This window comes from Actinia tenebrosa, unplaced genomic scaffold (assembly GCF_029948245.1).
Source record: "Actinia tenebrosa isolate PJP-AT-01 unplaced genomic scaffold, QUT_ActTen_1.0 PGA_scaffold9__36_contigs__length_13948895, whole genome shotgun sequence".
In the NCBI taxonomy this organism is placed as follows: domain Eukaryota; kingdom Metazoa; phylum Cnidaria; class Anthozoa; order Actiniaria; family Actiniidae; genus Actinia; species Actinia tenebrosa.
The window spans coordinates 8,370,261-8,396,017 of record NW_028292586.1 but is presented as its reverse complement, the minus strand read 5'-3'; the positions used below and the strand labels follow the sequence as shown (position 1 = coordinate 8,396,017).

Here is a 25,757-nt window from a genome sequence, read left to right as displayed (position 1 = left end):
TTTTTGCAAAATGTTTACAATTTTTTGAATCCCTAAACATGACACAGTTACACTACATTGACCACTTCTAGCTAGAAAAGGTGCCATAACAACACCATAGGTGGTGTACAACCCATAATGCAGTGCAACCTAATATGACATGTGATAAAACAGTGACCGTCATGTTGGAAAGGAAGGGTTGATGTAGCTGTCTTGTCTGTAAGTACCTCACTATTTGATGCAATACTGGATATTTAAATCTTTATTTGTGACTTTTTGTATTTAGGTAAGATATTTTTTTGATTAATTCTAGAAAGAAAAAAAGAAATAAGATGTGAAAATACTTATTTCTAGGTGAATTGTGAGGCTTGTTTTCCAGAGAAATTCAGTCGTTATGACTGAAATAACTTCTAGAAAACGTTCAGCAGTACAGCAACCGAACTGGAATAAATGCCTATGTCATGTTATTGAGAATGCTGATGGCAAGTTGACAGCTTTCACGGAGAAAAGTTGGGAAACGTTTCACAAATGTGCTCATCAAAGGAGGGATTTCATATGGATGAAGATGGAAAATTCTTGGGATCAGGGACCAAGAGGCAACTACCATCGGCGCTGTTATCAAGAATATACCGATAAAAACAAAGTAGTCAAAGCACAACAAAATCACCATTTCTCTAAAGAATATCTCAGTCAAGAATCCGTTATGTCTTCACCTCCTAAAAGAATTCGCAGGTCGCAGAATTCTAGTTTTGATTTGAAAAAATGTGCAATTTGCCAAAGAGATAAGATAACAACATCCAAAGGAACAAGAACAAGAGAGTCCCTTACCTTAAACGTCAGCGAGTTTGGTAGCACTTCTTTGACCAAGGCAGCTCAAATACGCAATGATAATCACCTGCTCTTGAATATTCAAGATCAAGATACAATAGCAATGGAAATCAAGTACCATCGTTCCTGCTACAAAGACTATGTACGTCAAAGGGAACTTGATAAGTTAGAGGAGAACAACTGTAGAGAAGAAGATATTGGAACAGAAGGCTACAATAAAGCATTTGACAAATTAAAGGAGATTATAGAAGAGGAGATTTTGAAAGAAGCAAAAGCAATTCCCATGTCCGACCTTGTGGGAAAGTACACAACTTTTCTATTTGACGAAGGAATCAGTGCTACCTCATACAGGTCATCCAAGCTCAAGAACCGCCTAATTCGATGTTTTGGTGAAAAACTGTCTTTTCGCCAACCAGTAAACAGAAACCAATCTGATATTGTGTATAGCTCACTAGTCAACGTTGGAGAAATTGTAGAGACTATCCTTAAAAACAGTGCTCAGTATGAAGAGTATGAAGCAGAGGAGTTAAAAGCGAATGACTGTACAACCGATACGGTTCTGGATGAGAGCTATCACATTTTCCATACAGCTAAAGTGATAAGGAGCTTACTTGTAGACGTGAAACCTACTATGACTTGGCCACCATCACCAGACGATTTAGACAGTGGCAGTGCTATGGTACCTGATTTGGTGTACAATATGATGGCGTGGATTTTAGTGCCCCAGTCAGAGTATTCCAAAGAGAGAGTTGGGAAGCTTTCACCAAATGTTCACCGCCTAGTAGTTTCTCTTTGCCAGGACTTAATACATTGTGTCAGTCGTGGTCGAGTAAAAACCCCAAAACATGTTGTTCTGCCTATGACAGTAAAAAGTCTTACTGGGAATGTTGAATTAATAACCATCCTCAACAGATTTGGTCATAGCTTATCATACTCTCAAATAGAAGAATTGGAAACAGCTCTAGCCGAGAATCAGATTGCAAAGCAGCAAAATTGTGTCCTAATCCCAAATGCTTGTTCTCCTGGCGTGCCTGGTGTGTTTTGCTGGGATAACAATGATCTTCTTGAAGAAACTCTTTCTGGTAGGTGTCAACGTAAGTTCAATTGAAACCACGCGTCCATTTAAAATGCTAGATTGTTTTTCATTACGCAGGAAAAGAGACCACCCATTGCACAAATGGCATCATTGTTCAACGCAAACCTCATACCTGTGAATTACCTCCTGTCAATTCAGCTAGTCCAGCATTATCAAAGAAACGCTCTATTGATTATGTTCCCTCAGATGTTCTTCATTTTAGCTCAAGCTCTCGCAAAGGGCCCAGTCCAGTCAGCATGGATATTAACAAAATGTCAAACAGTAACCAACAAGTCAGCGTTTATGCTCAACTCATCAACTTTGGCTGGAGACTCTGTCGGCGACCATATCAAGATAACATCTTTGATGTGCAGGAGAATCAACCACAAGTAATACCAGCATGGACTGGTTTCAACACGATGCTACAAGACAACAACCCTCTCAGAGAATGCTCCATTGGCTATTGCGAGGTTATTGATGCAAGTCCAACAGAGCTTCCAACTGTTTACACGGTTCTCCAAAGGTCACTCAAAATGGCAGACCAGCTCGGACAACAAGATGTCATCGTTGTATTTGATCAAGCCATCTATGCAAAGTGTCTTGAAATAATATGGCAAAATCAGGAGGAGTTCAAACGACTGGTTGTTAGAATGGGAACATTCCACACCATATGTGCTTACCTAGCTGCTATCGGCAAACGATTTGGAGATGGTGGCCTAGCAGATATTCTTATAGAAAGTGAAGTTGTTGGTTCTGGATCTATTGCTGCAGTTCTTGAAGGGCGCCATTATAATCGTGCAATTCGTATCCACAAGGTGATAATTTATAATACATAATTTAATATGTATTAATAATACACTAAAACAATTTCTTATTTTCAGATTGTTTATGAATCATTGCATCGATTGCAATGGAAGGGCTTTAGGTCTTGGCTACTAGCACATGATCACCCAGTTAATTACGTCATGATAGTCAACCAAGTAATGGACATCCGAAAAAAGTTCAGCAAAGAAAAGTTTGATGGCCTACTGTCCATGGAAGATTTTACCAAGTTAATGAAGCTCTACAAAGAATACTCCACCTTCGATAACGGTCCTATGAAAGCCTTTTGGAATAGTTATCTAGAGATGGTTGAAGTGTTGTTGAATGTTGTACGAGCAACGAGGGAAGGCAACTGGAATATGCACTTAGAAAGTACCAAAGAGATGCTACCCTGGTTCTTTGCATATGATCACATTAATTATGCAAGATACCTACCAGTCTACTTGGCAGAAATGATGACACTGGAAGAAAGCCATCCAGAAGCACACAACATGCTTGCCAATGGTGATTTTGGAGTCCAAAGAACGATCCATCATGGGTTTTCCCAGGTGCCAGTCGACCAAACGATTGAGCAAACACTCAATCGAAGTACTAAGACAAAAGGAGGTATAGTGGGCTTCAGCTTGAGGAAAGCTGCTGTGCAGCGGTGGATGATTACTGCCCATTCTCGAGCAGCTTTTGTTGACAGATGTAGGATCATGACAGACGGTTGCCAAGAGATAAGCCAATTTCCCAAAGAGAATGGATCACTACGTATCAAAAAAGATGAAGAAGATGTAGAGAAGATAGTAGAGGTCATAGAGAGCTGGCGTAATCCATTTGATCCTTCGGAAGAGCTTTCTGTCATCAGTTCCGGGCGTGTTGCTGATGAAAATGTGAAGCAAGATTTGCTGATGGCCAAACAGAAAGGAAAGCAGGCGCTTGAGTCATTCGTAAATGAGAGATTGGTGACAAACAGCAAAGGATTCTTTCAACCCCTAACCAAGCTCAAGCTTGGGTCTTTTCGTGAAGCCCAAAAGAAGACATCATTAAAAGCAGGAGGAAGAAACATCATCATCAGAGCTGACAGAAACCTCTTTGCACGCCTACTAATCATTGGTCAGAGCCGGAAGGTAGACCTCAGGGACCTTTTGACGTTTGAGCTTGGTCCTCTCCCCTGGTCACTGGCCTCGTTTGATGGGTCCATAGCCAAGACCAACAAAGCTGCTCTACCAAAACTACTTGAAAATGGAGTTGAGTGCCTAGACAGTCTTCCTGATCAGACAACGGCTTTCATCATAGACGCCATGGCACTACTTCAATCGTTGGTGAAAGTACCTGACAGATTTGAATCTCTTGCAGAAATGGTGATGAAACGAGTCATGGCAGTGGCTGGGCAAGCAACAAGAATAGATTTTGTAGCAGACCAGTATCCTGAAATCTCAATAAAAAACACTGAGAGAGACAGACGAAGCAGTAATGGCCAATTGGTGGTTGCAATCTCCAGCCCTCAGCAAATGTGCCCACGTCAATGGAAGAAGTTTATGGCAAATGGTTCAAACAAAACTGCTCTGTTGAACTTCCTCGTGGTCGAATGGACATCTAACCATATGTATGCCCGCATGATTGGAAACCGCACCCTTTTTGTTACACATGGACAAAAGTGCACCAAAATATGTACTCAAGACGGCAATATTATATCGGAGATCAGTGAAGATCTATGTAGTAATCAAGAGGAAGCGGATACAAGAATGTTGCTACATGCTTCTCATGCCTCACAACGTGGCCATCAACGCATCGCAATCAAGTCTTCAGATACAGATGTCGAAGTACTGGCTTGTTATTACCAGATAACCATTCCATCTGAGTTGATCCTGGTAAGCGGAACCCAGACTAGAATTCGACTAATCTGTGTGCCTAAACGTCGTGATAAACTCGGATTAGACACATGCCGGGTGCTGCCAAGCCTTCATGCATTGACTGGCTGTGATGCAGTTAGCTCTTTTGCAACAAAAGGAAAAACGAAAGCTCTTACTATCGTTCAAGAAAATGAAATTTTGAGAAAAGCTGTTGAGACCTTGGGTGAACGAATTCCAATTGTAGATCTTGATCAGTTGGAAACCTTTGTTTGTACCCTCTACAACGATCCAAAGTGCAAGAGTGTCAACGAATTAAGATACAAGATGTTTTGCAAGGGCAAAAACTTACAGTCACACCAACTTCCACCATCAAGAGCAGCGTTAGTAAATCATCTCAAGCGTGCCAACTTCCAAGCTTACATTTGGAAGCATGCCTTAGATGCAAACATCATCCAAACACCTAATGGTCAAGGCTGGCAAGTGAAACACGACTGCCTGGAGATCGACTGGACAGACCAGCCCCCTGCTCCTGAAGCAGTGATGGCCCTGGTATGCTGTGGATGCAAAGGACAATGCAAAACACGGCGTTGTTCTTGCGTTCGTAACGCCCTTTCGTGCACAGAAGCATGTGCATGTGAAAAATGCGAGAACAAAGTGGGAGAAGAAGACACCTATGAAGATGATGAAGATGAAAGTGACGACGAGTAATTGTTTGACTATTTTTTGTCATTGGAGATTATTTTTCTTTTTGAAGAAGTTGTAAAAACAAGTTTTGATCTCACAGTTTGGATTAGATGTTTTTGTAAAAAACATTAGGGGACGACCCCTCCCCCTTGCTTTCAAATGTACATATACACCACCTATGGTGTTGTTATGGCACCTTTTCTAGCTAGAAGTGGTCAATGTAGTGTAACTGTGTCATGTTTAGGGATTCAAAAAATTGTAAACATTTTGCAAAAACACTACAAACGTATACGTGCACGTTTGCACCAATTAAGGATCTCTTAAAAGATCAACCCTCAAAAGTAATTAAAGGTCAAGTTAACAAGACAAAACAAGTAAAATGAAGGCCAAATAATCATTTATCATAGTTTCATTATTCGAGCAAAACTACGTTTCACAATAATAAAACTGAAAGAATATTTTACGATAAAAACAGTGAAAATCGTGTATGTTTCTGTAACTTTTATTTTCTTCCTAGCAACGGTTGCCATGGAAACATCTAGATTCCCTACACATACATTTTTCGACACCATGTAATCAGAGGATCATTTCTGGAAAGTTTTATTGATTATGGAGCTATATTTTCAAAGATATATTTTTTCTCTGTGGAGAGGCTATTACTTCAAATTATATATATTCGCACCCCACCCCCCTCAGATTCGGTCGTATATCTCACTTAAGCACAGGTTACATAAAAAGTAACAAGTGATTCATGAAAATATAGATAATAAGCTTTCATTTGATACCAGTTTCACTATGTCTCCAGGGGGGTGCTACGAAAACTGATTTTTCAGGTCTCAGCTCATGGACTAAAGCGCGCAAAAGTCAACCAAACACCTTGGATAACAACAAAGCTACTTGAAGTACGCCGAGATCGAGACTTTCATCGGACTAAATTGAGAAATTATGCCAACCATGAAGATAAACGGCTCAAATCAGAATACTATTTAGTGTTCTTCAAAATCAGCATCAGAGTTACAGAAGATTTTGAATGAATACCTACACCGCCTTGCACAGTGCGTGGCTTGCAGACCCATAGACTTACTCTGAATATTAGCAAATCTAAATTTATGCTCGAAGATACTCGAATCCTTTAGTCAAGTTTCTCTAAATATTAATACTTAGAATTGGACAAGGTGGAGTCCTTTAAATATCTGGGCGCGGTTATTCATGAGACCCTGTCCTGGACAGATCACGTAGATATTGTTTGCAAAAAAGCATATAAACGAATTGGAATCTTTCGAAGAATAAAGCACCTACTACCAATGGCCACAAGAGAATTGTTTGTCAAGACAATGATCTTGCCTATATAAGACTATTGGGATATTGTGTGGCGCGATAAGCATAAACATAGTTAATTATTAACTATGGCATAATCAAGTCTTGATGTAGAAGATTCAAGTCACCCAGAATGCTGCTGCAAAGGTAATTCTAGATAGACTTAAACACTCTTCTGCTACTAAAGCTCTGGCAGAATTAAACTTGAGGACGATGTAAGCGAGACGACGCATGCACCATTTTTCATTATTATCTAAGGCCTCGTCCACGCGTACCCGGAAATTTTTGTATCCGCAATTTTTTTTTGCAGATACGGGTTGCGTCCACACGTGTCCGCAAATTTTTCTATCCGTATCCTGAAATTTTACGAAAACGGATACGTGTGGACGGTGAAAACGATTCGAATACGCTGCGTGTGGACGCAAACATTTTCGTATCCGCTAAAAATAATTTGAGGATACAAAAATTTCCGGATACGTGTGGCCTTTGCCTCCAATCAAATTTCTGCTCGAGCTCATACAGTTGTAGGTTCATAGTATAAACAAGTAAGAAAAAGTAGGGCTATATTTGGTTCAAATAACCATGACAACAACAAAGCATATCGGATGTATAAACTGTGAAGTATTTAAAATAGATTAAATGCCCTAAAAATGTCTTTTTGGGGGCACATGGTAAGGTTAGTCCCAAAAAGTGTAAAATAACATTAATCAGGAAATTCCGCTATTGCATGCCTGGCCTATTTTACGTGCTTTCCTGCTACAGCATGTTTGTATGTTTTGTAATTTCCTGTTAATAGTCCATATAAACTGTTGTAATAATACTCATTTGTAAACTCCCTGAAGAAGTCTGTTGTTTACAGACGAAACGCGTCGGAGTAATAAAAAAGTTTACAAAACCTAAGGAAAGATCAGTTGTTCATTTGTGCTGCTCACCTGTCATTTACACAAGAGGGGAGGGCCATGGTATTTTATGCTAGGCCCAAGGGGAGGGTAAGGAAATTTCATTCCCATTGCTTATGGATAGGCACCCCATTTCCAACTCCAAATTCCCCCGGATCAATAGGAATGCTCAAAAAATCGGTTACAACCAGAGCCTCTCGTTTCTGACCAAGAAGAACGTGGGCTCTGGGTACGAGATTGGTCCCTAACTACACTTTCTTATTAAAGTTTATAAACTGGGTTACCTGTGGCCTAGCCCGCTGACCAAAAAGCCTACTTGCCAGTATAGGGAAGTGACGTCATCACTTCAGAGATTTCCAAGAACTAACATGACCGACACCACAGACACAGACTTATGAAAGAAAGGAGGAAAGAAAGTGAAAAGTTGGCGTTTTTAAAGTTTTTTTTCCCCATTTGGTAAGTGCAAATACAATGAAATAGATGTTAGGTAATCTTCTGGATTACTAGTGTATTGTGCGGTATTTGTAGATTATCGAAAGGCGTTTGACACTATTGAGCATGCTACCTTACTAGAAAAACTGAAGCTACTTGGTATCTGTGATAAAGAGCAACGTTGGATGGCCGAATATCTTAAAAATCGTACCCAGTCAGTATTTCTTGGTGGTTCATTGTCAGATCCTCAAGTTATGGTTTCTGGAGTACCACAAGGATCCGTATTAGGCCCTTCGTTGTTTTCTCTTTATGTTTCAGATCTTCCGAATTGTTTACAAAACACTAAAATACTGATGTATGCTGATGATACCGTTATTTACTGCTCTGCCCCAAACATGGCTCAGTTAACTCAAAAGCTAAACAACGAGCTTAAAAACCTTGCTGATTGGTCAAAGTTAAATGATCTCTACATCCACCCCAAGAAAACCAAATATGTGGTATTTGGAACTCATATGAAACTTAATCAAATTGACTCTAATTTAAACTTTGATGTTTATTTAGATAACGATATTCTTGAACGTAAGAGCTTTTATAAGTATTTAGGAGTATACCTAGACCAATCGCTATCCTTTAAAGAACATGTCCACAGACTTATAAAGAAAGTTTCAAGTCAGCTTGGCTTACTGAGTAGATTGAGAAATAGTCTCACTACGTATGCAGCTAACAAAATCTATACCACTATGGTTTTACCAAAATTAGATTATTGTGATTTTACATGGAATATCAATTTGGCTGCTTCTATTAATGTCTCTTTAGATCATTTACAAACGAAAGCTGGCCGAATAATTTTAAAGGATTGTAGCTTAGACCATGATAAGGTGATAGATAAATTGGGCTGGAAGAGTCTTCGAAATAGATGTTCAATTCATAAGCTTATTTTTATTTTTAAGTGCTTAAATGGCATTGCACCTGAGATTTTTAATGGTTACTTTAATTATGTCTCACATGGCTATAATACTAGACAAAATGGTTTAAATATTATCATACCAAAAGTTAGGACTGAATCAGCCAAGAAAACGTTTTATTATTCTGGAGCTATCATTTACAATAGTCTACCTAGCTCTCTTAAAGAGATTAATTCTTTATTATTATTTAAGTCTAATCTCAAAGATATTTTTTAAATGTTTTAATGAATTGTATTGATTTTTACTAACATTTTAGTATTTTACAGTATATATATATTTAATTATCTTATTATTTGTTGATAATTTTTGTTGCCCCCAGGGCGCTCCTTGATAACAGCTGTTTGCTGACGAGCTTACCCTGGTAAAACATGTAATTATTATTATTATTATTATTGTTGTAATTAGAATCGGGTCAGTTTTGAACTCAAATAAGGAACTTGCTAAAGAAATAAGAGACACGTTGTTCATTAAACTGAGATGCAAAAATGAGATACAAATATCAAACATGTTTGCTTTCAGATATCGCCAAGCTATAAGTAAATTCCCAGCCCTTCCCTATAGGGATTTGACATCTAGCGGAATCACTATATCTTTTGCTAGATAAGTTGTCAAAATGTACGTGTAAACTTAATTTAAGCTTTAATGTTGGCTTACAGACTTCCTGGATTTCTAAGAATGAGTCTTACATGCCTTGTTTTTAAAGGCGAAGGATCATTCCCTGCTTTGGACGTGTCTTAACAGCTCAGTTTCGGTCCAATCCCGAGGGGAGGCTAGAATTTGGTCTTGTTAGATTAGCTAATGAGCTACTTAGAGTCCAAAACCCAGAACCTATCTACTCTATCTTAAAAGAAATATAAATTACATGAAAATCTTGAAATTATAAACTCTGTTTTAATCACATCATTAGGCTCGAAAATGCCGAATACTACATCCTAACTCACTCTCTTAACCTTTCTACTCTGGGTAGCATTGGTGTTCACGCGGCTAATGCAGTGTTGCTGGTTCGAGCCCTGCGGTTGCCATGTGAATTGAGGTTGCTTGATGTGTTGATCTCTTTCTTGCTACGAGGGTTTTCTCCGGGCTCTCCAGTTTCCTCCCTCTGTAAAAAATCAACATGTGAGTTGAGAACTGTGTGCATAAATGTATTGAACAAAGTGGTAGTGTGTGTGTGTGAAAAGTGTCACCAATTAATGCAAAAACCCTAGAATGACTAGACACAAAAAAGTGATTTTTTTCTCTCATCCATCACAGTTCATTAGAGGGGGATTTAGTCCCTTGCATACTTACTCATCCATCCACCATCCATCCATCCATCCATCCATCCATCCACCCACCCACCATCCATCCATCCACCATCCATCCATCCATCCACCATTCATTCAAATGCATTTAATTAATGTATTGTTTATTTATTCGTTTATTTCTTTTATTTTTTTATTTCATACAGGTTTTCAGATCAGCCTTGTCTTTTGTACAGCTATGGCTGGCCTACATATATCCAAGAAAGATGGCACCGAAGGGACAGCAACTGTTGAAATGACATACAGAAAAGGAAAAAAGAAAATAACATTTACAATTTATGGCTGTATTATAAAAAATGATGCCAATCTTCAAAAGTTTATCGGAAATAATATAAAACAATCAGCTGACAGTGAAAAGTTTAAGAATGCTAGATATTTCTTTTATGCATGTGATCCTGATCTTGAAGAAGACAAAATTATCAAAACTACACTTACTTACCATCGATTTTCAGGCAAATCAAAGTCATGTAAACTAGACTCTTCACCTGCTAACCTTGTTAAAGTTCAAGAACACATATTTTTGCTTTGTGATTCTCAAGAATTAGATAAATGTGACTTAGATCGTTGCAAATTCTTGGAAAAATACAGTAAGAAGATTCGAGTAGCTCAAAATTTAAGAGGTCAAGAAGAAATAATATATGTTTTAAGCTATGAAGAAAAGAAGCAAGACAAAGAAGACGTCCTCACATTTATTCCACTAAAGTTGAATCATCAGTTATCCAATGTGTATGGTGTTGATGCAGAATATCTTGATAATTATAAGAAGTTGGAAGATATTGATGCCGGTCCAGTTCTTCTTCAAGATAAAGAGACTGTAGTTGGCAGTTTTGAAAAAAGAGAAAATAATGAAATTTCTATTTCTATTTTTGGAATCAAGCAAGGTAACTTGTACGTATGACATATGATATAATTTGACATTGTGTAGTTCCAGAAATTACCCACCCCCCCCTCCCCCCCCTTCCCCCCAGGGGAATTTGGAATTTCAGAAAAAATTACAGAATTTGTATGATTGGAAGGAAATTGGAATTTCTGGAGGTAATGGGGGGTGGGTTTGGGGTTTGGATAATTTCTGGAACTACACATTAAGTTAAGAAAGTTTATAAATTTGTGCAATACATATGTATGTGTTATTTACCAGCCATGAGGTCCAGATAAGGAAAAACTGTGCCCGAGGTCTTGAAGTATATGGAACAAGGCTGTTAGGCCGTCAGGTCCGTTTTCAAAACTGAGGGCACATCTTTTCCTTAATTGTCCAACCAACTTTAGGTCAGTTATTAAATATTTAATTATTTTTTTCCCATTTACTTTTCCATTTGTTTTGCAATTTTTTTTTGGGGTTTAACAATCTGTTTTCCATGCATAAGCTTGTATGACAAGCCTTATATCATGATAGGACTATACCACACCATAGGAAAAGATAGAAAATAATGCTTATTCACGCATCCAATCAGAATGTATTATTTAAGGGATACCTGATTGGGAAAAAGAATTATTGCTATTTCCCATTGATTTTTGTCTACTAGATAACAGTGGCAGTGAAAGCCAAAAAGTGGAATCTGAACAGGAAGGAGAAGTGGTGACAGAAGACCAAAAATCTGATATAAAATCAGACAAAGTATCTGAGGACAAGAAGAAAGAAGAAGATAAAATTACACCACAGTCTTCTTCTTATTCAGTAAAGGTGACAGAAGACCAAAAACCTGAACCAAAATTAGACAAAGAATCTGAGGACAAGAAGAAAGAAGAAGATAAAATTACGCCACAGTCTTCTTCTTATTCAGTAGAGGTGACAGAAGACCAAAAACCTGATTCAAAATTAGACAAAGAATTTGAGGACAAGAAGATAGAGAAAGATAAAACTGCTCCACAGTCTTCCTTTTATTCAGGAGTGATGACACAAGACCAAAAACCTGATTCAAAATTAGACGAAAAATTTGAAGACAAGATAGAGGAAGATGGAAATGGTTCTCAACCAGAAGACAACGAGCAAATATCAAAACCAAAGCAATCACAAGAACATGATGAGTTATTTAATGGTCCTTCAGAACTAGGTCATGGTTTAGACGATCAGACAGATAACAAAAATGAGTTTCCTAATTCACCTCCAAAAATGTACCATGGACATCCAACAGATCCATACGAGGGCAGTGTATATCAGCAAACTACATACAAGAATGATGCCTTGGGTATGTATGAAATATTTACATCATTTATATTCATATTTTTGTAGATAATTTCTGTGTGCACTTAATTCTAATACAAAATTTAATCAGTGGCACTAGCACAACATGTTTACAGAAAAATCTTCAAATTTTATCAGTACCTTGAAACAACCTGTTGGCTAATCAAAGTCAGAGCAAGGCTGATTGAATGGAAATTTAATATCTTGGGTGTATTGTGGAGGGAGTAAAACCATGAAGATAGAACCAGTGGAGAAAACCCCCCGGGGAGAGACCTAATATTTGAGATGTAATGCCCAGTCCTGTGGGGTGATTGAGGAAGGGAAGTTTTGAAGAGGATTTGCATGCTAGGGCCGAGCTTGGACATTTCCATGAAATTTTGCTTTGTACTGGAAATATTTCAACTATATATATCATAATACAGTTACATTCATGTATCTTTCCTCTCCATAACAGCATCAAAAGATCACTCCAAGCTTATAGTAAATGGGGGAAAAGGTAGGTCTTAGTATTTTCAAATCTTTGCAGGCCTGCTTATATTAGCTTGCACACAGTTATATTTGCATGTCTTTGCAATTTTCAGTAGGAGATGTCAGATTTATAAAAAAATTTTTGTCACCACGATTGGTCAAATTTAATCTTAATGTCATAATTGAGTTAAAAGACTTTGAACCTTAGATAATTTCAATGAATATACTAGCTGATAAATGTATGTTAATGCAATAATAACTGTTAATGATATTTCATTGAATTCTGGTTAAAGAGCTACTTACAGCCCCACTCAAGCAAGATGACCAAAGCAATAGTCACAAAGAAAAATCTCCAATCCAGGTGTCAAATTGTTCAGGTACTGTATCTAGAAGATATTTCAATTTATACATTCACTTACTATCTTGCTTCTGACTGGCCAAGAGCCCTCAGCATTATCCCTGGTGCCATACATGTGACATACTTGACATGATAAATGCATTATCCATTGGCAAGAAAAAATGAACTAAGAGAAGGAATCTCTGGTCATGCTTGTAACCATCATAGGCACCGTTTGATGCTATTTTTAGAATAACATTAAATTTTGCTTACATGATGCCATGATGTTTGCTTACATTTTTTTTAAACAAAAGAAAACATGAGCAAACAGGGTACTGAGTGCATGCAGTATGCGCATGCAGAAAAACAAAGATTCAAATGAATGATTCTAAAAATAGCACCAAAGATTCTAAAAATAGCACCAAAGATTCTAAAAATAGCAACAAAGAGTGTTCATGATGGGGCGAGGGGATTTCTTCACTAAGGTCATTTTCTCTTGCTGTTTAGTTTTTCAGTTAACACATTTATCATGTCATGTTCACTCAAGATAACAGTCATGGAGATTGAGATATGTTTGCTATTTTTTTTTTTTTTTCAAAACAATCAAATCTTTATTCTTAGTTTACAAAATGTACTATAAGGCACTATTATTGAATTTGATTTTCGTGGGATATAGTAAATTATTAAGACCTCAGCTGTTATATCAATCTCAGCCTATATACTGCTTCAGCAGATTGACATGGCCTTGGTTTTAATAATTTGCAATATTATGGTCAACCTAATCCAAAAATTGTTTAATATATAATAATAGGGAAACACTTGGGATTGATTCTTACTGCATAAGAGGGTTACTGATTTTACAGGGTACATTGTAGCTCACGCCACACCACAGGAAATTCATATGCAGAAAAGTGGTGAAATAATGGTGTCTTAATATCTAAATTGATGGAAATTAATTTTGCTAAAATTCTATTAACTAGCTATTAAGACATATTTTAGCAAAGAAAATATTATATAGACTAGCTGAATTCATCCATTTATTCATTTTAACATACCAGTGGTCAGTGCAAGGTTCCATTCCAGTTAGCAATTTCCATGCTTTGATTTTTTTATTAAGAAAAACAAGGATGATTATTATACTCATTTAGTATACTAGCAAGCATACATGGCATTCAAGTCAAGCCCCCTTCTAAATTTTCCAAGCCCCACCCCCAGTAAAACAAAAATATATCACCCAACCCTGGAAAACCTATAAGAACAATACTTAATAGAAGGAGAAGAGGTAAGTAATGTCGTTAGGTAGCATACCAAATATTAAGCATTCCATGCTTATTTTATTTATTTATTTATTTATTTATTTATTTATTTGTTTGTTTGTTTGTTTGTTTGTTTGTTTGTTTGTTTATTTATTTATTTATTATAAGCTTTACTTATTATTAGCTATATTTAACGATAAGAATAAAATGAGAGGCTTGAAAGCTGTCAGATGTTTGGGATCACTTATGAGTGGGGTATATAACAGGAATGGGAACCTATGTGCATTGGAACAAAACTTGTAAAATTCAGATGTTTTATTTATTTTAATTGTGACTACTCCATTGTAGGATTATCTGAAGACAATATTGACCATCTTGAAGCAATAAAATCGAATCTCAAAGATGGCTCAAGTATGAGATTTTTAATTTTATGATAATTACCCCTTAATTTTTAAAGCCCTCGTATTCCATTCCATATCTATTCCCTCTACTCAATATTGTCAGCCTACAGTAGAGCAGTTTTCTTCTGATTGTGGAAAGCCCACAGCACGAGTATGGTCGTGACATGGCAATGGATACACCAGACCAATCACATTGAGCGAGAATTTTTAAATCCTAAAATACTCTCTATTCAAATATCTGGCACACGACATAAGCATACGACACGGACATGGTCACGCCAGGGACACGACACTGTCAGACCAATCGCATTGCGCGAGAAAAAAGCCAATCAAAATTCTAGAAAGCATAACGGTCACGGCACGCATACAGCTTTGCACAGTCATGCGAAAGCTTCTCCAATACCTATTTATTCCCATCCATCTTTCCTCCTTGATTTTCATGTTTTCGCGTTTGCTCCCTTTTACCATCGTTTGCCCTGCATTACTTTGCTTATCTCTAGCTTTTTGCCCCACTTCTTTTGGCTTTATTTGCTTTATCGTTCTCCTTTCCTCTCTGATTTTCTTTCTCTTGCTCATGTTTCTTTGTTCATCTACCATTCTTTGCCTTTCCTTAACTTGATTCTTCGTCTTGCCTCTCTGTCCCTTCCTGCTTCCTCCTTTCTTATATAATCTTTGAAAATAGACTTTTTTACCTTTTGCGTAATGTTTTCCCAATTCAGACCTCTTGTCATTTCATTTTTACCTTTTGCGTAATGTTTTCCCAATTCAGACCTCTTGTCATTTCCCGGGACACATGAATATAAAAACAACTTGAAAAAATAATCTTATTCTCAAGAGAATTAACAACAGTCATGAACGGGAAAATATAACGCCCAGATGATAAGCAAGTATATTGTGTGGATTCACAGAGTTAAGATAAAGTACGAAAAATTTCCATTCCATTTATTTGCAGACCAGCTGAATGATGACCTTAGTCAGAAAGGGAATATAAAAAAGTACAGAAGATTTTTTCTTTATGTAGCTCAACATGCAACTACGAAGTGGCAAGAAATTGGGGAAAATCTTGATGTTAAAAATAACAAGCTACAAAGTTTGCAAGTCGACTATAACTCTGAAGGCAATGCAGAACAAGCTTACCAAATGCTGGTTCACTGGAGACAGAGTGACAAGAATCCTACCTTGAAGAAGCTCCTTATGGCATTAATTGACACAAAGTTGGTGGAAGAAGCGAACAAAGTTTCAGGTGAATAATAGAGACCTGTAGTACGACGTTCTTCCTAGGTACCGGAAACCTCAAACTGCAGTTCGACGTTAGGCGTTTTCAGTCGACATTTAGCAAAGCTTAGCAAAGCATCGTACTACGGATTTCATTGAAGTGTGGCACGCATTAAAAAATTCGTCTGCGGATTTGCCTATGAGACGCTGTGACTCCGCCCACTTGGAGGTGTCATATTGTCTGCATTCCTTTCTCTCGAAATGCACAATGAACATCAGCGAACTTGGTCGTGTTTACAGTAGGGGAAAGAGCATAAGTAGTGATTTGAGATCTCTCGTTATATGTGAGATTGTTGAAAGTGGTCGGGGTATCATAACAGGATTTCCTCCTGGAAAATTTGTAGAAATTGCTCGAAAACTTCCCCCGCCTCCATACTCGACTTTGAACTCGTACCTTCTACTCGCCGCCATAATTTTGAATTGAACGTATAGAATATTCAAGAATTGATGCCGAGTGTTTCTTCGTGTTCGTGGGCGTTTTCCGGTGCCCGATTCCTATCAGTTAAAGGTTATAGCGGTTAGCGGAAACACGATGCTAAAGGTCTTTAATATTGAAATATACTAGTCGAATTTTTGAATTTGTGCAGATGCTTGGCTTGATAGATCACAAGACAAAGCTGTCCATCTGTTATCTTGTCTTTTTATGTAGTTATTTATTTCTTTAAGTTTTTTTTTTTTCTCTCTCGTTTGTTTTTAAACTTTCTTTGTTTATTTACTCTGTTGTATGTCCGTTTGTTGTTAGTTTGACTATTAGCTATTAGATTTTTTCTTAGTTGTTTGTTTACTTACTTTTTTTCTTTAATGAGTCTTACTAAAAAAGGCTTTTTCTTCGCTGTGCGTAGTCTTGCTAACAGAGAATAGGAGCCTTGGAGGACAAAAAGTAGAAGAAAAACTTTTAAACAAAATTACCAATGATGTAAAAGATGTTTGGAAATTTCTCGGGAGGTACCTTGCCATTGACGAAAGCACCATTCACGCCATAAAGATGGATTGTCATGGCAGAACACGGGAACAGGCGCGTCGGATGTTTGTTAGGTGGAGGCAGAGTAACGGAAGTCGTGCGACGACAGGGATTCTTATCAATGCACTTCACGATGTTGGAAAAGCAGATGTGGCAAGGGAAGTTCAAGGTTAGTCATGTTTGTTGTTCTTGATGTTAATAGCGCAGCGCACTGATTCTAAAAATAGTTTAAAGATTCGGACAAACATTGCATTCTGTTTAACCGCTACGAGGATTATACGAACCAATTTTATTATTCTTACTTAAAGTTACAATAATAACCCATGTAAGCTAAGATCAACTGCGATCGGCTGTGAAAATTATCTGCTGAAAGTAAACTTGTAAGTTCGTTTGTCCGACTTCGCCTTTGTCTTCGTTTTTATGACGTCACGGCTGCGCTGCGCTATTGTCCTTCTAGTTCAGTTGCAGTTTTGCCGGCGTTAGCGGCTCTACGAAGGATGGAAGGAAGAGAAGGAGCCTCCCTTTCTCGGGCTATGGTTACTAGAAACTTAAATGCCTCCAATCATTCTAAAGAATACATTATAATCAACTTTTAGTCCTAGACAAAAGTACGAAGTCATGAGTACCTTTTGTGATCATTTTTACTAAACTTTTTTTCAGTATGGGAAAGACAAACTTGATTATTCTAGAAGACACTTGAACTAGTTTATAGTGACCATCAAGTAACCATGCCATGGTCTGTAATCATTCCCAAAAGATTAAAACGTCCAAAAGAAATGTCGTCCATGTTGTGTGCTACAAGGAAAGGAACTACGACCAACATGACGGCTATGAACATTAGAAATAGTGTGCCAAAAGCACGTATGGCATTCATCTAGGTTAGTTAAACAGCGTAGAAATAAAGGTTAATTAGACAGCGTAGAAATAAAACGTTAAAGACTGAAATAGATAAATATCTATGTCTCTTTGCTGTGATATACACTTTGGAAGCTGTAGAGCAGAGAAAAAACAAGCTTAGTAGCACGAGGCGTTGCCAAGTGTTTCTCTTGCATTTCGAGTGCCCTAAGGGTCTCAACAAGTGTGTATATCAAAACACAGAGACATAAGCAGCCGTTTTATATTGCTTTCATAAAATATTTTAGGACGATTTTGCGCGAACGTGTCTCTTTCCTATGATATAAACACTGTCACCAGCCAATCAGCGTAGCGTTATATTTTAAATATTTTATGATAAGATGATATAAAACGAGTAGATGATGGTTTACGAATGACATTTTTCCATGGAAAACCAAAGAAAACAATCGGCAGTCAGCATATATGACTCAAAGTTCGGAAATCATTCAGCGTTCTTCTCTACGTGTGTGAGATGTGTACTTTCGTTTTCTTCGTTGGATTTTTAATCATAAAAACAGATTTATATTTTAAAGTATTAGAAAAATGTTAGCCAATCAAAATGGAGAAAATTAGCAAAACTGAAGTGTCCTGACTTTTCCTCTTGAAATGTTGACTTTCCAGGTAACCAAATGGGAAATATAGCGCCTGGATAACAGTGACACAATATTTAATTTTTGTAGGCCTCAAGACTCCTCTGTTTTGCAGTGACGTCATTTATAAGTCTATTTCAGATCAGCTGGTAAAGTGCTATTAACTAGGCAATACTACTCCAGTTTCGAGTTCTCTTTGCTTAGTCTTAGTCTCCGCTGTGGGTTGAAATATTCTGAGCTATTCAACCAAAACCAGTGGCACTTGTATTGTTCCATAGTACGTGCATTCCTTACTATACAACGGACCTTAATATAAGAAAAGAACACATTTGTGACACAATCGAGTCGCCGCAACCACTTTTCGCAACAAAATTGAGCGACATTGCCTTGTGTAAAACAGTACCATTTCCTGAAAATTGTCCCGCAACGATCTGTTATGACAGCCAATGATATTGCATCACGCATAAATTATCATTTTATCGCCCCAGATCATTACAGTCTTTCCTACTAGCAAAAGCCTAGGAAATTTAAAGTCCAACGTGTGACACAAGTTGTATGAAAAATATTGCCTGGTGCAGATGAAAAATATTGCCTGCCTATGTTTCGTCTTTGTCTTACTCATTCGACAAACAAGTTTTTCTACACAGCTTTAACACCTTGCAAAAGCTAGAGTTTGTTCGCTATTCAAAATCCCATGAAGCTTTGAAATAAAACTTTCCAATTAAATTTTAGAGTCCGTGGAAAATGCCTTGACAAAACTGTTAGGTACAGCTCTTTTTATCCATTTAATTCTTCATTTCTTTATTGTTTCAGTTTTGAACCTAGATCACAGGTAGCCTAAACACAGATTTCAACTTTTTATAAAATTAAATCAGGAAAATAGACGATTTTAGACATGCGCGAGCGCTGTCATAAATATCGAAGGCGCAGTCATGAAAACGAGGCATTTTTGAGCAGAGGACAAATTGAATAAGTAAACTTAAACTATTAAACCTGGTCCTCACTAGCACATAAGCACAAGCATAAGAGTGTATGTCCTCACTGGGAAATTCAGCTTATGTCGCTAGTGAGGACCCGTTTTAACTCAATATTCAATGCTTAAAAGCTCTATTGAAAAAACAGATATCAGTTATTTATTTGTCTGCCCTCTTATTGACGATAATTTGTGTCATCACATTGTCAAATTAGTGTGGATCCGCATACTACTTTGGCAATGTGATTACGAAATTTATCGTCAATGAGAGGACAGACACAAAAAACTGATGTCTATTTGTTTTTTCATTAACAAAAACGATAAACACTTCTCATTTTCAGCGATCAAAACAATCAACGGAAAGAGCGCACGCTCGTTCAGCTTTATCTGTCTGTCCTTTTATTGATGATAAAAATAAACCAATTAGCGCGCGAAAGTTGTAAGTTGTTGTGAAAAATTAAAGGTTGTTGTGTCTAGATGGGATACTCGCAGTCCAGGTGATTGAGAGACTAGGGAGAGTATAGTCAGGGGATTTTATTCAGTCGGCTAGTAGTCGTACCCTAAGATAGCATAAATTAAGCTACTATAAATATTTATGTATTTAAATATGACTAAAAAATGAGACCACCCAAGGGAATTCGCTTCGTGGTCTAGTGGTTAGGGTTCTTGGGTGTCTTCACTCAATTTTTTTTTCTAAGTGAAGAGAACCAAAATTTCCAAAAGTCCCACTCGTGTGTTCGGAAACCTATGACGTACTTAGTTAACCCTAGTCTCTCTCAATCACCTGGACTGCGAGTATCCCATAAGTATCCCATCTACTGACACAACCTAAATTAAATATCTCATGTGCATGGCCAACTCGTAGATACTGAGATTTTACAACGAACTACATATTGGGTTCCATGTGCCCTTTCAGCGCGTATGTGATGTGGAATTATTTTTTCACTGAACGGAGATCGCTTCGGGCAGAGGATATCGTTTGACATCCATCCTGCAAGTGACCGATCTGAACCAATGACAGCTCGCAAAATTTTATCGTTGGCATATAAATATACTAAATACAGCTATTTCAAAAAAGGTTAAAGTGGCGAACGGCGATAGGTAACAAGCGATAGGTTATAAGTGATAAGAGATAGGTCATATCAAGATGCAAGAATAGCTAGAAAGAATGACTTAAATTTCTTGTTATTCTTGCCAATAACACAGATGTTGTTGTTTGAGTAGTAGTCGAGAAACCAATTAAAACACCTCGATTAATCTTGTTTAGATGCATGCCTACTGCACCTTTCGGTCGACAATCGCTAATCATTGATCGCCATTTGCCGTTCGCCCCTTTAACGTTTTTTGAAATAGCTATATACCAGCTTTAATCAATTAGGCAGACATATTTGTCTCTTTTAACACTCTTAAATATGTACAGCCAGCTTGCTTTGAATGAAAGTGTTTTTTAAAAAAATCCATGTCGGTAATTTAACTTTATAACAATTGGTATTTTATCGTATATCTCTTATACAATGTACGTTTTTTGTATTAATCATTAGGTGGACTACCTGTAAACTAGCTAGTATATAGCTAAGCGTATGTGTTCCACGTTAAATAAAGTATCCTATTCTATTCTTGTTCCTCTATCATTGAAGCGACAGTCCTATAAGCGACCCCTGTCATGCAGCACACAAAGTCTTGTCTTTTATCAGGAAGAGAAGCACCATTGGTCCATTCATCAGCGGACGGATCGTAGCACTCAATAGAACTAAGTATAGGCCCTCTTGGACCGCTCTTCCCACCGATTATCCAAATCTTCCCAGAGTGCTCTGCGATTCCAGCATTGATTCGTGATGTGCTCATTGGCGCAATAGATGTCCAATGATTAGTTTCGGGGTCATAAACTTCGGCTGAACGTAATGCTTGAGTGCCATGGCAACCACCGAATACAAAGATTTTACCATTGGAAGAAACAGATACAGCGTCACACCTTTGCTGATTCATTGGTGTCACTGTACTCCAAGAATCTGAAAATAGGAAAGACAGATTAAACATTAAAGTGCGAACATCTTGAAAAAAGCTGTAATACTAAGTCGATCTACTAACTAACTAGCCAATGCTTTTTCACTCGTTTAATGATTTTAGCGTTGTTTTCTTGACGGAAAGAGGTCGTTACCAGCCCGTTGGTGAGCCACGAACGCGAATCTCTGGCACAAAGTATTTCATTGGGAAACCAAGTACTACAAAAATCAGAACAAGGGAATCAATAGAATTATCAGAAAAAAAACATATGATTACTCAGTTGAAATAGTTACAGTTTGACAGAAATTGTCGAAGGGAAAATTCGAGGGGTTTTTAGAGAAGAGCTGAAAAAGCTAAGTACTCGGTTTCCTTCATGCTTTGTGCTAGAGATTCGTGCTCGTGCTCATTGGCTATTGAATTATAAAAAATATCAACTAATGGATATTCTGCTGTATTGCTTGTCACTGTATTGCTGTATTACCTGACTCTCTGTCATATCTGTCGACGGCATTTTCACCGAGAGGACTACCGTTACTAATGGCCTGGAACGAGCCTCCAATGACGTACACGTGATCGGAAAGCGCAGCAATACAATGACCAGCACGTCTACGTGGAATTGCCGCCAAAGGAGCAAAAACATGCTCCCCGTTTGTTTCCTTTAAGCTTATTACACTCGATCTCGGATACTGCTGAGTTGAGTCAAGACTTTGGATAAAAATAACTTCGCTACCAAGCCCCACGGCATTATAAAAACTGCAGTCGACTGGAAAAGGGAGGTTTGGAGTGGGGTAGACTTCCCATTGATCGGTTTTATGGTCGTATCTTTCCATGTATGGTACTTCTTTTTGAGTTGTTGAAACTTCTTGAAGACCACCGACCGCGAAGACTGTCGAGTCTGCCTTTGTAACGTTCAGCCTTAAAAAAAGATTGGAAAATGTATTGAACATCAATTGAACGTTTTGGGTCAAAACACAGGACTCAAAATCCATTGAGGCACTGAACTCAAAGACCAATAATGCAGTAGATATCAGCGCTAGCTCATCTATGGGGAGAGGGGTGCGCTCCCCTCCCCTAGATCCGTCCATGACCATTATCGTTGAAGTGCGACCCACGAAGCTTGATGTCTTGTTTGACCACAGAGCATGTCAATGACCGTCAATCAAAAAACTGAAATATAAAAAACTGACAATATCTTGCTGGAGATTTTGGACTGGATTAAAGATTTTATAGGATTAGAGGATTAAAATATTTAACTCAGTCTGAAATCTCACTAAATATTGTTGTTTTAATTTAACTACTTTAATTGACGGTTGGTCTTGCTAGTCATCGAACAAGACATCAAACTTCGCGGGTCGCACTTCAACGACTATTAATGGTTGTAAAATGTCACATCACAATATGATGGCAACAAAATTAAGTGATCTATCCAATCAGAAGTGGTTGAATTAGGGAATCCAGTTTCAGTACATTTTCCTAAGCTACACAAAGGCTCTCTAAAACCTGCTAGTAATATTGCAGGACTATATAGTACATTGCTTGAATATGTATAAACAATGAAAAATGATCCAACATTTTTAAGTTGGAAAGTTCGAGCCATTTTTGTCTACTTGATCTCCAAAACGGAGGTTTTGATTGTTTTGATATCGATAGCTTGTAAAACTGTAACCATTTATAATCAGTATAACCTGTTTGTATCAATATCGTTAGCTTAGATTGCTAAAATCTATCAGCATTGAAACTTCACTTGTAATAGAACATTTTTGAGTTTTAAATTACAGCTGTGTTTCTAGATTACAGACTCTTTAACTCGGGTTAGCCTCGTATCAGTGTCTAAATTTTCTCAAATACTAATGACAACTTCAACAATACAAACACTTTGGAATTCCACGGATCTTCACTGTAACAAATCAATAATCTGCACAAAATCGAGGCTAACTCTTTGCACCAGAGAACTCCAAACTGGAGTATCAATACATCGGTATTGATCAAGAACATGCATGAACACTAATTTCTTTAATTTATATTTTAGTTTTTTAGCTATTCATAGACTATATTCCTTGTGTTGCGATTGTATTCCCATACAAGGTCACGTTTCATTCTCTTGAGAAAAAAAAATTGTTTGTTCGAGTTGTATCTATATTAGTGTGTCTTCTCATGCACAACTGTTAAACAAAGAAATCATACTATAGCGAATGACACGTGGTTTGAATGGGAAAAAATTGCACGAATAAGGTCTATTTCGCTAGAAAGCTTCGGTTACGACAGAATTTTTCTTTTAAATGTCTTGCATCCACAGTGAGTGGTTTTGCACAGTTTCACACTCCCTATTAAATCGAAAAATAAAAGGTTTGTCTCGAAGAAAATATGAGTCAAATTATTATTTTTTTAATCGATAATTAAAAAACGCATACAGATTTTCGTTGTACAAAACTTAACTTCATAAAGAATTAAAACGTTTTATAGAAATGATGTTTTTTGTTCGGGTTTTTGCTCGACGAATCAGGGAGCGGGCTATTTTTAGACGTCTCAAATTCTAATTGATGTCGCTTAAATATTAATGCCGAGTAATTGTTCCTAAATTCACCTGTTTTGCCAAGATCTAAACTATGATAATTCCTGACGTCTTGAACTTTTTTTAATGAGACATTAAAATGACACATTATTTTTTTTTTTTGGCAAGGAACCAAGCGCTTAATGATGCAATATTTGTATCCTCTTGCCAAGATTTTTTCCTTGTCCCTTGAGCGGCAGAAACACTTCCTACTATGATGTATTTTTAAGAATTACTTTTTTTTTTTATTTGATGTCCTTGCATGTTTTTCCTTACCTCCAACGTGGTACATTCATCTTTCCAAGCTCACACCATTTGTTTACACAAGGAATATAACAAGAAACAGTTTCCAAAATCCTCGTTTCATCTACACCACCGATGACCAAGATGGCATCTACACTACTGTAAGATTTCCTTGGATTTGCAGGCTCTAAGCGTCCATACATTTCTCTAGAATATCTAGTACAAATATCTTTTGCAATTTCGTTATACATTAAGTTATTTTCTAAAAGTCCTGGTTCAATGAAATCCAGGCGAACTAATGGCATAAGTCGTGCAAGATGCTTCTTTCTTTCTTTCAAATCGTATGATATCCAGTTGGCAAGAACTTCAAACATCTGATCTTCACTCTCGACGCGTACTTCATCGCTTGACAGCAGCACTATCATCTCATCCACATTTAAATTCATAAAGTCTTCATGTTTCGCTATGGTTAAAAATTCCTTGTAAAATAAATTTAAAGCTTTGTGATGAAGTTTCTCGCAGAAAAATTCATCTGCGATAGACATTATCGTCAAGCAATTATCTGCTTCAAGAACGCTTCCCAAATAATGACAACAAGCATCTTTGACAGCAGAAATAAAAAGAAAATTCGAAGCTTCTAATAAAACCCGAACATTTCTTTCGTCTATTTTCAATTCTCCAGTGTAAATAAAATCCAAAATAGATTTAATAGCCAGAGGGTCCATTTCTTTCAAGTCTATTCGAGTTTGTATTTTCTCCACCATGTTCGTCGTGAACATCGCCATAAAATAGTTACTATTCGCTGCCAGAATGCCTTTATGGGCGGGAAACTCTTGATTTTTTACTACCAATACCACATCACAAAGTATATTCGATTGTCTTTGAGAATTCAAGCTTTTTAGCAGACAATTCATTACTTGGAAATTACAGAAAATTTCTGGCCTACGGAGAACTTGATTTTCTGCTTTCGTTGGAGTTATTGTGCACGGCAAAAAAAAAACATAACAAGTTGACTTGATTGTTTCGATCTCTTTGTTAACCAAATACCTTTGTTTCAGATCCTTTCACTTCTGAACGAAGAAAATCTTTCTCTTTCAACATTAAAGTAAGAGCTTCAACAAACTAGCAACTCGCCACAAAGCGATTTAATGCGTTTCCTCTAAAATACACAATATTTATACTTGATTCAACCTGTCAAATATCGAGTACTGATTTATTTTCAAACCATTCAACCGCGGCTTCGATACTTATATCACGGCCTATCGTGATTTCTTGCTATTTTTGGTTTTGTTCTTCCGTGACGTTTATTATTAGCATATTATAAAACAAGATTTCCATTATTTCGTTACAAAAATTGAAAGTCATTGGTAGAACCCCCTGAAAAATTTTTGAAAATATAGGAATTTTGTTTAAAAACTATTCATTTTATCTCAACTCTGAGTTGCCCTCGATTTCTTTCTCTGCATTGGACATCGACCAATT

At 37.2% G+C, this 25,757-nt stretch overlaps 3 protein-coding genes and 1 long non-coding RNA gene across 6 annotated transcripts; 2 read left to right on the top strand and 2 right to left on the bottom strand.

Annotated features, from left to right (window-relative positions):
* Positions 1-373: 373 nt before the first annotated feature.
* On the top strand, positions 374-5,250 carry LOC148904694 (uncharacterized). Its single transcript, XM_089024478.1, has 3 exons — positions 374-1,901; positions 1,961-2,697; positions 2,764-5,250. Exons 1-3 carry the CDS (start codon positions 374-376, stop codon positions 5,248-5,250), a joined length of 4,752 nt encoding a protein of 1,583 aa, XP_088880604.1.
* Positions 5,251-7,769: 2,519 nt separating this feature from the next.
* On the top strand, positions 7,770-21,091 carry LOC116288902 (uncharacterized). Of its 3 annotated transcripts, XM_031695764.2 has the most exons (10): positions 7,770-7,898; positions 10,287-11,021; positions 11,664-11,716; positions 11,822-12,326; positions 12,777-12,818; positions 13,084-13,167; positions 14,732-14,794; positions 15,737-16,027; positions 16,902-17,189; positions 17,681-21,091. In XM_031695764.2, the coding sequence occupies exons 2-10, from the start codon at positions 10,319-10,321 to the stop codon at positions 17,698-17,700; spliced, it is 2,049 nt and encodes a 682-aa protein (XP_031551624.1). In that variant the 5' UTR covers positions 7,770-7,898; positions 10,287-10,318; the 3' UTR covers positions 17,701-21,091. The 3 variants fall into 3 exon arrangements, with proteins under 3 accessions (XP_031551624.1, XP_031551623.1, XP_031551625.1); XM_031695763.2 differs by having other exon boundaries at positions 11,664-12,326; XM_031695765.2 differs by lacking the exon at positions 7,770-7,898 and having other exon boundaries at positions 10,859-11,028; positions 11,664-12,326.
* Positions 8,413-16,448, bottom strand: LOC116288904 (uncharacterized). The gene is made up of 2 exons (XR_004196245.2): positions 15,963-16,448; positions 8,413-9,938 (listed from the first exon to the last, which is right to left on the bottom strand). It is a non-coding gene; the product is annotated as an uncharacterized LOC116288904 (long non-coding RNA).
* Positions 19,854-25,427, bottom strand: LOC116288903 (kelch-like protein 2). The gene is made up of 3 exons (XM_031695768.1): positions 24,309-25,427; positions 21,963-22,396; positions 19,854-21,486 (listed from the first exon to the last, which is right to left on the bottom strand). The coding sequence occupies exons 1-3, from the start codon at positions 25,187-25,189 to the stop codon at positions 21,089-21,091; spliced, it is 1,713 nt and encodes a 570-aa protein (XP_031551628.1). The 5' UTR covers positions 25,190-25,427; the 3' UTR covers positions 19,854-21,088.
* Positions 25,428-25,757: the final 330 nt, after the last annotated feature.